The following is a 12,511-nucleotide window of genomic DNA, read 5'->3' as shown; positions in this document are numbered from 1 at the left end:
GCTTTTGAATTATTTGCCTTCTGCCCTGACTCTTTACAGCTTTTAAATGGGGGTCGCTGACCCCATCTAAAAACGAATGCTCTGTACGGCTACAAATTTCTTTTATTGCTACTTTTTATTACTTATCTTTCTATTCAGACCTCTCCTATTCATATTCCAGTCTCTTGTTCAACTCAATGCATGGTTGCTGTGGTCATATGCCCCTGGCAACCAGATTGCTGAAACTGGAGAGCTGCCGAATAAAAAGCTAAATAACTCAAAAAACACAAATGAAAACCAATTGCAAATTGTCAAATTCAAAGGTGAACAACTCCTGCCTAAAAGCTCCCACCGGATAAGACAAGGTGGTTTATCCAGTAAAGCACAAGCCTTTATTCTAGTTTCACTTGTCATTTCACAGCGTCATAATGTGTAAGAGAAACATAATCATTGGGAAGCTCATTTGGTGCTCACTGGTCTGAAACATTTTTAAAGCTCCTGTATTTACACCCAGCAATAAAATGCAGTGAGAGCAGAGGTATTTGCCTGTCAAAGCTCCTGTATGACATCAGGTTTGTCCCTCGGTGGCAATAAAAACAAACTAAAATAATAAAACCATGTGGCTTTCCACTGACTAAGCACGGCTGCGGGGGTAGCTGCTATCGAAACCCGTTGAAGGAAAACAAAACTTGGAAATAAGTGGGATTTTTATATTCATGTATTTTTCTATAAATGTAATACACGATTGATTCCCCTGTGATTCACAAAATAAGTGATTAATTAGGGTTAAAATGACAACAATAAAAATGACTCGTGAATTGACAAATTTCTATCCTGTAGCTATAAAATATTTTCTATGAAGCAGAAGTCCTGATTATGGTACAGGTATGGGACCTGTTATCCAGAATGCTTGGGACCTGGGGATCTTTATACCTTAAGTCTACTAGAAAATCCTTTAAACAATCAATAAACAGAATAAGTTGGTTTTGCTTAATATAATTACTTATATTTTAGTTTGGATCAAGTACTGTTTTATTATTACAGAGACAAAGGAAATAATGTTTAAAAATTTGGATTATTTGAATATAATGGGGGATGGCCTTTCCTTAATTCAGAGCTTTCTGGATAACGGGTTTCCAGATAATGTACTGTAGTGTGTTGGCTATCAGCTGTGCCAAAGTATTTCTGAATGAACATCATGCATCAGCAGATTTTCAAACCTTTTCTAATCCACAAACCCTATTCATAATACGAACATATCTGCACAACACACAAGTACAGGTATGTTATTCAGAATGGTGGGGAGCTGGGGCTTTCTGGATAATGGATCTTTCTGTAATTTGGATCTCCATTCCTTACAACTAGTAGAAAATCATGTAAACATTAAATAAACCCAGTAGGCTGGTTTTGCTTCCAATAAGGATTAATTATATTTTAGTTGGGATCAAGTAAAAGCTACTGTTTTATTATCACAGAGAAAAAGGAAATCATTTTTAAAAATTTGGATTGTTTGGATAAAATGGAGTCTATGGGAGATGGCCATCCCGAAATTTGGAGCTTTCTGGATAATGGGTTTCTGGTCATGCATAGGATCAGCTTTGGATACAGGTTGGTTTCTAAACCAAAAAACATTCTCACACTGGGGGGGGGTTGATTATCCTATTTTACCCCTGTCTGTAGCTCGGCTGCATTAGAATGCTGATATAAATCAAGGTTCCTGGGTTCTGCCGAGCTTATTCGGACCTTGGCCTTCCCATTGTAGGGCTCTTGCAGTATCTCATTACAGATCTCTGTCATCATAGGGATATCAGGTAAATAAAGCAAAAGAATGCTATGCATGGTTACAAGCTATATTGAACACTAGGCTTATATATCAAGGTTCTGCTGTCCATATGAAAAGCTAAGCAGTCACCATCTAGTATTACTAAAACACCGGCATGTGATTTACAGTTATATTAAAGGGGTTGTCAAAGGTCAAATTTTTTTTGAAATCTTCTTTGAAATTCGACCATCGAATGGCTATACTTACATATTATCGAAGTCTAAGTTTTTTTTTACCAAATTTTATCATTTTGCGGTCGAAATAAAATCCAGAAGATTGAATCGTTCGATTCAAACGATTCAAACGATTTCAGCGATCGATCAAACGATTTTACTTCGACTACAAAAAACGTAGAAAAATGCATTAGAAGGTCCCCATAGGCTAACATAGCACTTCGGCAGTTTAATTTGGCAAACTATTGAAGTACAGTACTTCGATTATCGAATGGTCGAATTCGTAGTGTCCTATTCAATGGTCAAACTATCCAAAAAATTACTTTCAATTTCTAATTTTTTTCCTTCTAATATTCCCTCGAATTCACTTCAACCCTTGATAAATCTGCCCCTTAGTATGATGGATGTAAAAAGTGACATTCTGAGACAATTTGCAATTGGTTTTCATGTTTTATTATTTGTGGTTTTTGAGTTAATTGTGTGGAGTGAGTAAACCAAAATAACAAGCTCTGTTAGCATCTCTCTTAGCAGCTACATCTCGGCACTGTGTTCTCCTTAAAATGCCTTTTCCATAAAGGGGTGGTTCACCTGTAAGTTAACTTTTAGTATGTTATAGAATGGCCAATTCTAAGCAACTTTCCAATTGGTCTTCATTACTAATTTTTGTATAGTTTATGAATTATTTGCCTTCTTCTCCTGACTGTTTCCAGCTTTCAAATGGGGGTCATTGACCGCATCTGAAAACAAATGCTCTGTACAGCTACAAATGTATTGGTATTGCTACGCAAATCCGTGGGCTGTTCAGGCCCTCTCCTATTCATATTCCAGTCTCTTATTCAAATCAATGCATGGTTGCTAGGGTAATCAGGACCCTAGGAACCAGATGGATGAAATTGCAAACTAGAGAGCTGCTGAATAAAAAGCTAAATAACTCAAAAAACACAAATAATAAAAATTGAAAACCAAATTGTCTCAGCTTATCCCTCTTTATATCAGACTAAAAGTTAACTCAAAGGTAAAAAACCCCTTGAATTTTGTAAATAATGACATATAATACACAAAAGCTATGAATATCTTGTAAATTATATCCTTATAAACAGTGAGTTCTGATGTCATCAGTTATAAACGGTGAGTTCTGATGTCATTTCTGTCACATGACTCACTGAAATTTGTGTATTATAATAAATAAAGTACCCCCTGTTGCCTTCGGCCTCGTGTTTTTATATGGTCATGAAACTCCTCGGTAACTTATAATATCCTTATATTTTACAAGAGGGGGTACTTTATTCACTATATAATACACAAAAGCCATGAATATCTTGTAAAATATATCCTTATAAACGGTGTCTGTCACATAAATTTCTGTCACATCACTGAAACTTGTGTATTATAATAAATAAAGTACCCCCAGTTGCAAAATATGAGGATATTAGAAGTTACCTCGGAGTTCCATGACCTGTATAAAAACACTCGGCCTTCGGCCTCATGTTTTTATATGGTCATGAAACTCCTCGGTATAATAACCTTATATTTTACAAGAGGGGGTACTTTATTCACTATATAAACGGCTTGTTCTGACGTCAGAATGTGCCTTTTATAACAGGGGCCCCAGGCCGCCGAATTTGACGCTGCGCGTCCAACCCCCCCTCCCGACCCTCCCACAAAATGCAGATTATAATGCATAATGTACCCCCTACTAGAAATTTATAAAGATTTCAGAAGTCACCTCAGAGTAATGTGACCTGCGGCCTCGTGCTTTTATATGGTCACATAACTCCTCAGTGATTTATAATATCTTTATAAATTACAGTAGGGGGTACATTATCCACTATATAAACTCTACAAAATGTGCACATTAGCATTAGGTGTCCCTATAGGATTAATGGGAAACACAGTACAGATACGGAACCTGTTATCCGGAATACTCAGGACCTAGGGTTTTCCATATGAGGGTTGTATCCATAATTTGGATCGCAATACTTCAATTTAAAATCATTGAAACATTAAGTGATCCCTGTGGGATTACTTTTCCTCCAGTTAAGGATTAATTATAATTTAGTTGGGATCAAGTACAAGCTGCTGTTTTATTATTACACAGAAAAGGGAAATCCTTTTTTAAATGTGATTAAAACAGAGTCTATGGGAAATGGCCTTCCTGGAATTCTGGATAAAGGGTATTCCGATAACGCATCTTATACCTGTACCAAATGCAACCTTAGCTCAAGTCTAGTAACCCATAGCAACCAATCATTCTGCTACTTTCATTATTCTAATTGTAGTAGATTGGTAAACATTTGATTAAGGATTAATTATAACTTAGTTGGGATCAAGTACAAGCTGCTGTTTTATTATTACAGAGAAAAGGGAAATCATGTTTAAAAAATGTGATTATTTGATTAAAATGGAGTCTATGGGAGACAGCCTTCCCCGAATTCTGGATAATTATACTAAAAGTTAACTCCAAGGAGAACAAGCCCTTTAAAATCCCCTCTTCCTGAAAGGGGTGGTTGACCTTTACATTAACTTTTATTATGTTACAGAATGTCCTATTCTTGGCAGCTTTGCAATTGGTCGTCATGGTATTTTTTTCATATAGTTTTTAAATTTATTTACCTTCCACTTCTACATCAAAAAAGCCGGAGTTTAGAAAATAACCCCCTAAAAGTTAACTGAAAGGTGAACAACCCTATTAACCTACATTAATATAAACCAAAAAATGTGCTTATGCCTCTACTCCCCAGAACTAACAACCTGTTGGGCTGTAGATTCCTTTATATTGACTTTAGCCCCTTAACAGTAGCTTGTTACTTCAGGCTTTTGACATGCTGCCTCCCGAATGACTTTCTCTTATTGTGAATTAGTCATCAGGGAACTTTCGCTTTGACTGCTGCAAGAGACAAAAAATGTTCTCTAATGTCAAATGAGTCACAGCCGCAGTGGGGCTGCCGCCAGGGTCTCTGACAAGAGCTCCACCTTGGTATCAATTTCCCCCATGAGCACTAAAGCCGCTGTAAGGAGACCCCCTCCTCGAAAAGCCAGAGGGTATTATCACACATTTATACACAGGTTTGCCCTAATGTCGCTGGCCCTTTAAGTGAGGGAACGCATTGTACCTGTACCTAAGCACAGTGATTAATTGTGTAAACCCACGTAACCTCTTGGTTTGTACAGTAAAGTGTAGTTCAATTCATTTTTATTTTTTTAGCTTTTTTCCCCCAAAAAATGTACAGTAGGCTAATAATAGTTTCTGTTATTGATGGGCAGTGGGATTTTTTTTGGTGAGTAGGTGGATTTACCATTGTGTGTGTTTTTAGCCACCTACTGTTTATTAAAATTGCACTTATGAAAACACACTTACTGGTTTTGGGGCCCTTCTGCTACAGTCAAATGGGTAGGACAAGTGTCCCCTGGGTATTCCATACGCTGTTATAGGAAATGCTTTATGGCTTTCTCATCAGAGTTAATATTATTCTTTGAAGGGATTGTTAAGAATTGCGGTAAATTTTCTAAGCGGCAAAAATTCGCCAGCGACGGCTTCGCAGCAATCGCAACACTACGCCAGGCGAAAATTCGCTCAGACAACGCTAATTTACTGGAATGCAAAGTTTCATCCTGGGCATCGGACTCTGGTGAATTTTCGCTAGCGTTACTTCAGCAATGCAAGCAAATCAAAGCAAAGTAACGCAAGCGTTCAAGTCTGCCTAGCGCAACATCGTTAGATTAAATTAAACTTGAATAGAATTCTGTATGTTACATGTTGCAGCTAATGCATTACATTTCCACTGATAACTACACATGTCCAGGGAACGTAAATAAAGCCAATACAGTTGTTTTAATGCCCTACACATGAGCCCACTTTAAAATAATGTTGCCTGGCGTTAGAGTGCGAATCAGCACTAGCTTCTATCTCCTTTGCTAGCGAATTGTCGTCTGCACCATTAAGTAAATTGGCGAAGTGGCCAAAAGTGGTAATGTTGGCGAATTGTCGCCAGCGTTAGTTACTTCGCCCTTTAGTAAATTTTCCCCATAAGTATAATGTAGAGTGTTACTCTCAGACAATTTGCAATCAGTAATTTTTTTCTCTCGTTTGGCATTTCAGCAGCAAACTGGTGGCTAGGGTCCAAATTATGTAAGCAGCCAGGGAGTGGCTTGAATTAGAGGCTCACATATAAATAGGAGAGGGCCTGACTAGGAAGATAAGTAATGGAAAGAAATAATAACAATAAAATTGTAGCCTCACAGAGCAATAGTTTATTAGTTGCTGGGGTCAGCGACCCCCCATGTGAATACTAGAAACAGTCAGATGAAGAAGGTAGCTAGGAATTGTCCATTCTATAACATACTAAAAGGTAACCTTTCCTCATCGGAAAACATGTTTTTTTCAAAACACATCAGTTAATAGTGCTACTCCAGCAGAATTCTGCATTGAAATCCATTTCTCAAAAGAGCAAACACATTTTTTTATATTCAATTTTGAAATCTGACATGGGGCTAGACATTTTGTCAATTTCCCAGCTGCCACTGGTCATGTGACTTGTGCCTGCACTTTAGGAGACAAATGCTTTCTGGCAGGCTGCTGTTTTTTCTTCTCAATGTAACTGAATGTGTCTCAGTGGGACATGGGTTTTTACTATTGAGTGTTGTTCTTAGATCTACCAGGCAGCTGTTATCTTGTGTTAGGGAGCTGCTATCTGGTTACCTTCCCATTGTTCTTTTGTTTGGCTGCTGGGGGGGGGGAAGGGAGGGGTGATATCACTCCAACTTGCAGTAAAGAGTGATTGAAGTTTACCAAAGCACAAGTCACATGACTTGGGGCAGCTGGGAAATTGACAATATGTCTAGCCCTATGTCCGATTTCAAAATTTAATATAAAAATCTGTTTGCTCTTTTGAGAAATGGATTTCAGTGCTAAATTCTGCTGGAGCAGCACTATTAACCGATTCATTTTGAAAAAAATGTTTTTTCCCATGACAGTATCCCTTTAAGGTCAACCACCCCTTTAAAGAATAAGGAATGCTACAGATACAGTTTATTGCCAAAAGATTAGCCAAAATGGTGCAAGTTAGAACACTATATTTATTCTTTAGAATGCTTTTCCATACCTGAGTAAACAGCTATAGACACTATCTCTGTTTGTATAAGATAGCAGTTGCCATATTAGCTTGGTGTGACATCACTTCCTGCCTGAGTCTCTCCATGATGCTCCTAACTCTGAGCTCAGATTACATCAAGGAGGGAGGGGGAGAGAGGAGCAAACTGAGCATGCTCAAGCCCTAGACCTGTAGGTTTAAGCTGAAAACAGGAAGTCTGATACAGAAGCCCATGAGTACTCAATAGAAGGAAAGAAATGTGCTGTTTCTTTTGACAGAGGACTCAGAGCAGCATTACTTTGAGGGTTTACTGGTGTATTTATTTAGGCCTTTCTGATAGAGCTTACTTAGTTTTAGCCTTTGCTTCTCCCTTTAAGGACAAGAATAGGTGGATTCACTGAGGGGGTGTCAATATATTAGACACCCCAGTAAAACCAGTTGCTGCTAATAGAGCACCTTATTTCCAGGTGTCCCTGGCTTGAGTTTGCATATGCTCAGTAAAGTAGAATATTAATCTACTGCAATGCATGGGTATTATTCTGCATTTGGAATGCCTGGGAAAGGATAGTACAATAGTCATGTGGCCAGCACAGTTACCAGCCCTGGGATGGGGGCACCCCTAATTAATTCAACTTTACTTGTCCATTATGTAGTGTCACAAACACTGCTGATATAACTTAAGAGAGGGGGGACCAGTGGCGTAACTACCATACAGCAGACCTCACAACCGCGGATGGGCCCAGGGGACAAGTAGGCCTGGGCGAATGGGTCTGCTGTATGGTAGGTAGTTCCTTCATGTAGCCGCTTCTGCCGCCTAATTTTTGACAGCCACTGCCATGAACAAACAAGTGGGTAGGCATGCAGCCGGCAGTGGGGTAGAAGGTAAGTCTGAAGATGAACTCCGACAGCCAGACCAGCAGGGCCCGTACTCTTTATACAAAATGTGTTACGCATTATGGGCAACTCTAATGACAACTCTAGATTCTAGTGGGACTCAAGTGCTGGGATCAGTATAATGACACTCATGTGGACAGAGACAAATTCCAGGTGCCATCCAGTAACTTTGCTCTGAGTGCCTGTGACAAACCACACTCTTGGGGACTTGCAGCCAAGTTCAATAGACGTAAAAAATTTTGATGGCCAACCTAAGCACTTGGAAAATATTCAAACTACAATTGCCATCAGACCCAAGTGTGGATAGTGAACGCTCCCTAATAAGAACAGACACATGACTGCAATAAACATTTTCCTTGCCTGACACAAGACACAATATAATCAAATCCAATTGCAATTCAAAGTTTCTTTCCAAAATTCCACCCTAGTTGAATTGAATACTGGAGGCACGCATATATGCAATACAAGTAAATTGGGCTAAAATGGACTTAGCTTGCCTCTGCAAGGGATAGGGAAGCACCCAGGAGGGACATCTCCGTGCCCATGCAGGCCCCCAATTCAGAAAAGACACCCTTGCTTGTAAATGCTGTTCATTATAAGGCACAAGTGACATAAGTCTGCCAATTATTTTCAGGGCCAGCTCACAGTATATTTCGTATTTGCTGAAAGTGATATTGCCCAATGGGTCATTGGCTAAAGAGTAGAAAGAAGTTTCTGTTACAAACAAGCATACTCATTAGCTCCAACTCCCATCCTACTGTACCTGCCTGTACCAAAAAATATTCCTAGCACCCCCTAATCAAAAGTTTACCCCATAATCACAAACTCAGGAGTTTTATTTCATCTGTGCCCTGAGCAATGCAAGCCAAACCATTCACAGAGAACTGGTCACTTACCTGCAGAGGTGTTTCCCTGCACATCCCTCCTGGTCCCTCTGCGCTGGCATCTGGCTGAGAGAAGCTGCCTGGTCTGCTCTGTGCCTATGAAATACCAGTCTGCTCTGTGCCTATGAAATACCAGTCTGCTCTGTGCCTATGAAATACCAGCTGCACAGTGTTTGGCTATAAGCCCTGCTGCTGTCACTAAATATAAAAGGGACTGTGATATAATAGAGAGCCCGACTGGAACTTTGGAGTAAATGCCACACGCATCATGCTCCTAGGAATCTGTCATCCCCCCATAATAATGTGTGAGCTGAGGAGATTTCAGAAATGCATACACTGTAATATATGTTAGTACTCAGGGCTGTGCTTAGAACTGCCAAAGCCGAGGTAAAAATACCCTTTGTGGGCACATATTTAAAGCTATCCTCCAGCTTTTACTGAACTACAGCACAAAACTAGCCTCCAAAAGCCCTTGGCTGGCAGATGCTACGACTTAAACTTCAATAACAGCTGAAGGATGACACCATTTTGCCTTACTATACTCACATTGACCCAAAGTTACAGTGCCTTCCTCTGACACCTTGTCTTGCTATACACACTAAGTAAGGTTCAGTGAAAATAAACCTACTATACACCCTGCCCTACATTGTCAATCCATCCTGACATCATCATACCTTACTATACACACTAAGTAAGATTTAGTGAAGATAAACCTACTATACACCCTACCCTACATTGTCAATCCATCCTGACATCATCATGCCTTACTATTCACTATCCCACAGTTAAATACCCTTCCCTTGGCACTACCAGCCTAACTATACAATTGGGAAAGCCTATGTCACAGTTAAAGCCCCTGACACTTACTACTGTATATACCCACTGATAAATCTTTTCACTCTACAGTTACATTCCCTTCCCACAGTTACTTTTCATATAGCAGTGGCTCTGAGGGGCCCCAGAAAATGTGGAACCCGGGGGATGTTGTCATGCATGCACCCCCCTCCTTCCCAAAGCCAGCGCTTAATTCTGACTCTCCAGCTGTGCTGGCAATGAGTATATTTTATGAGATCTCATTCCTTCCATATGCCTTAACCTCCTTATACTCTCCATGCCCTGACAGTGACATAATTTCACAGAGGGTGAGTCTAATGGAAAATGTTATCTCTGGGTTAAGTGAGAACTTGTCTCTCCGCTGTGCAGCAGTTTAACTAGAGGATTTGCCCAGCACTAGGAGGAGGTGGGGGGGGGAGTAGCTAGCTTGTTTGGAAAACATATACATTAATTAACAGGGATCAATCTCTTATACTTAAATAATAGAGGAGTGTGAGCAATGGATGAGTCAAGGCAGAAGTGGAGTTATTGAGACTTCTAAGCTTACAATTACAAAAGCAGAGAAACTTGTCCGTCCTTCCCAAATGCCAAGAAAAAGCTCCATTGTTCTGCTTGCATGATGAGTAAGAGAGATAATAGATGGCTCATCTAAAAAGCCTTCTTGTTCCCCACATGCCACAAAGATGGAGATTCTTGCCCAATCCGTAAAGAGAATCTTAAAAAAAAGAAAACAAAATGCTAAAGTTGTACATGTATTGCTATTTAAAGCAGAGCTGATTCTAAGGAAAGAGCCGCCCCCCCCTCCCCGGCTTACCTGTCGGGAGGGGAGGCAGGAACACTAATGTGGAGAGCTCAATTGCGCTCTCTCGCATTTGTAAAGCCAAATTCCCGGTTTAAAAAATGGAAATTCGGCTCTTAAAAGGTACCAAGATCAGCTTTTTGCCACCCCTGGAAACCTCTCCGGCGTGCCGCCTGAGGCGAGTTTCTCAACTCGCTTCATTGGCGGCGCGCCCCTGATTAAAAGTTATGTTTGTCTCTTTCTACTCTTTGTCCTGGAGGCTCAGACTGTTGAAACAATGCAGTGTCGGACTGGCCCACTGGGATACCAGGAAAACTCCCGGTGGGCCCAGATGTAAGTGGGCCCTCTTGCTTCAAACCATTTGGCCTATTTCATGGTCATTGCCTATTCCTTTAAGGGGCATAATAATGGAAGAGTAGAGTATAATATGTAGAGATAAAAGACTAGGAGAATAAAGAGGTTGAGTGAGGAGAGGACGAGGAATAATAGTTTGGAAAGTGGGCCCACGGTCTAAGCTTTTCTGATGGGCCTCTGGCATCCCAGTCCGACACTGAAACAATGTAAGACAAGGTCGCCGATTAACATTAGGCAAGTTTTTATTTTGGGGTTGACTTGCCCTTTAATCTTAAAATGATGCTGCAAATACATAAACTGGTTAAATCTTTGGCCATTAGGCTCATGGCACATGGGGTGTATTCTCCACCAGTATTTATCAGCCTATCTGATTTGAGCTGAAATTCACCTGGTGAAAGGAGGTTTCTTTTAAAACAAATGGCAGGTTCCTCGGTGGCATTTGGGCACTTCTCCAATGCACATCTAGCATGCCACAGCATTTTCTCAGTCCCCTGGAAAGAAATAACCAATGGTTTTGGGGCCAAAAAGGGGCAATATTGGCATTTTCTCCACCAACCAATGTGTACGCCACAAGCACCGAGTAAGCTGATGGGAACTAATGTACAGGTGGCGTAGAAGTAGAAAAAACATCCTCAGTGACCTCTTAGGCTAGAGTTACACGTGGCATTTTCTCCACCACCATATCTCAACCACTGTAAACTGCCCCAGCCACCTCCTGGTGAGAGCGCAAGTATCATTTATGTAAGTATTATCTGTTATTTTCACAGTGCCTGTGCCTATCGTTGTGGATATGGCCAGCTTTAGGAAACGCATTCCCTCATGCTGTATTATATTTAGTTTTTTCAAAATTTTCTCTGTTTGACTGTGAGCACTACCACTATATTTAAGATAATGTTTTGGAGAGATTTAGCTGTAACTGAATTTCAGGTATGTTAGAAGGAGCTTGGATTATCTTTCAATTTCCCGGGCTGAATTTGGGGTACTTCAGGCTTCACTAAGAACTGTCAATTCTTCTGTTCTAAGGAAGATCTGCAAACTAGGATCAGATTCATCCATTGGTGTCTGCACAGAATGAAACTAACGGCATCAGAGAAGTTATGGATAAGGTTGCTAGGTGTGTGGAGCATTTTTTACTCTTTACTCTTACATCTGTTAACATAAGAAATTCTCAAAGAAAAAATCAGTTCGCACTGCTAGGAATTTGCCCATGGACCCCACTGACTCCATTTCTCAGCCGGCATTCCCGCATTCCCTAGTGCCATACACATACTGGGGAATCCCTTATATGCCTGCTTGAAACATCCCAGTGCCAGTAATAGGTGTGCTTTACTATCAGTAAGTCTGACTTGCTTACAGGAATATGCACGTATACTATGGTATGTTACATGGACTGCCACTGTATTTTACTGCTGCTATGGGGGTCTGTTATTCTAAACAAAGCGATATCTGCAAGAAGTCTGCATTTTCCCCATGTCTGTGTTGGTTTCAATTGGTTACCATTGGTTTCCTACAAAGGTCCAAAAAACATAAAGGCAGGTTACTGTGTGACTGGTCATCTGGTTGAAAACAGATTTTTGGGGTTACTAGATGTGGGCAAACAATACTTTGTATTACATTACACACAGGGGTTATTTATAAAAAAAAAAGCCTGAATCCAAAAATCCGCCATCTCAGACCTGTCG

At 40.2% G+C, this 12,511-nt stretch overlaps 1 protein-coding gene across 1 annotated transcript in view; it reads right to left on the bottom strand.

Moving 5' to 3' along the window:
- atf3.L (activating transcription factor 3 L homeolog) overlaps positions 1-8,945 on the bottom strand; it is a 58,402-nt gene extending 49,457 nt beyond the window's left edge. The window contains exon 1 of the mRNA XM_041562233.1: positions 8,855-8,945. Coding sequence (XP_041418167.1) covers positions 8,855-8,878 — 24 coding nt within the window. The 5' untranslated portion in view covers positions 8,879-8,945. The remainder of the gene's footprint in view (positions 1-8,854) is intronic.
- Positions 8,946-12,511: the final 3,566 nt, after the last annotated feature.

This window comes from Xenopus laevis, chromosome 5L (genome assembly GCF_017654675.1).
Source record: "Xenopus laevis strain J_2021 chromosome 5L, Xenopus_laevis_v10.1, whole genome shotgun sequence".
Taxonomy (NCBI): domain Eukaryota; kingdom Metazoa; phylum Chordata; class Amphibia; order Anura; family Pipidae; genus Xenopus; species Xenopus laevis.
This window is presented reverse-complemented; position numbering and strand designations above follow the sequence as displayed.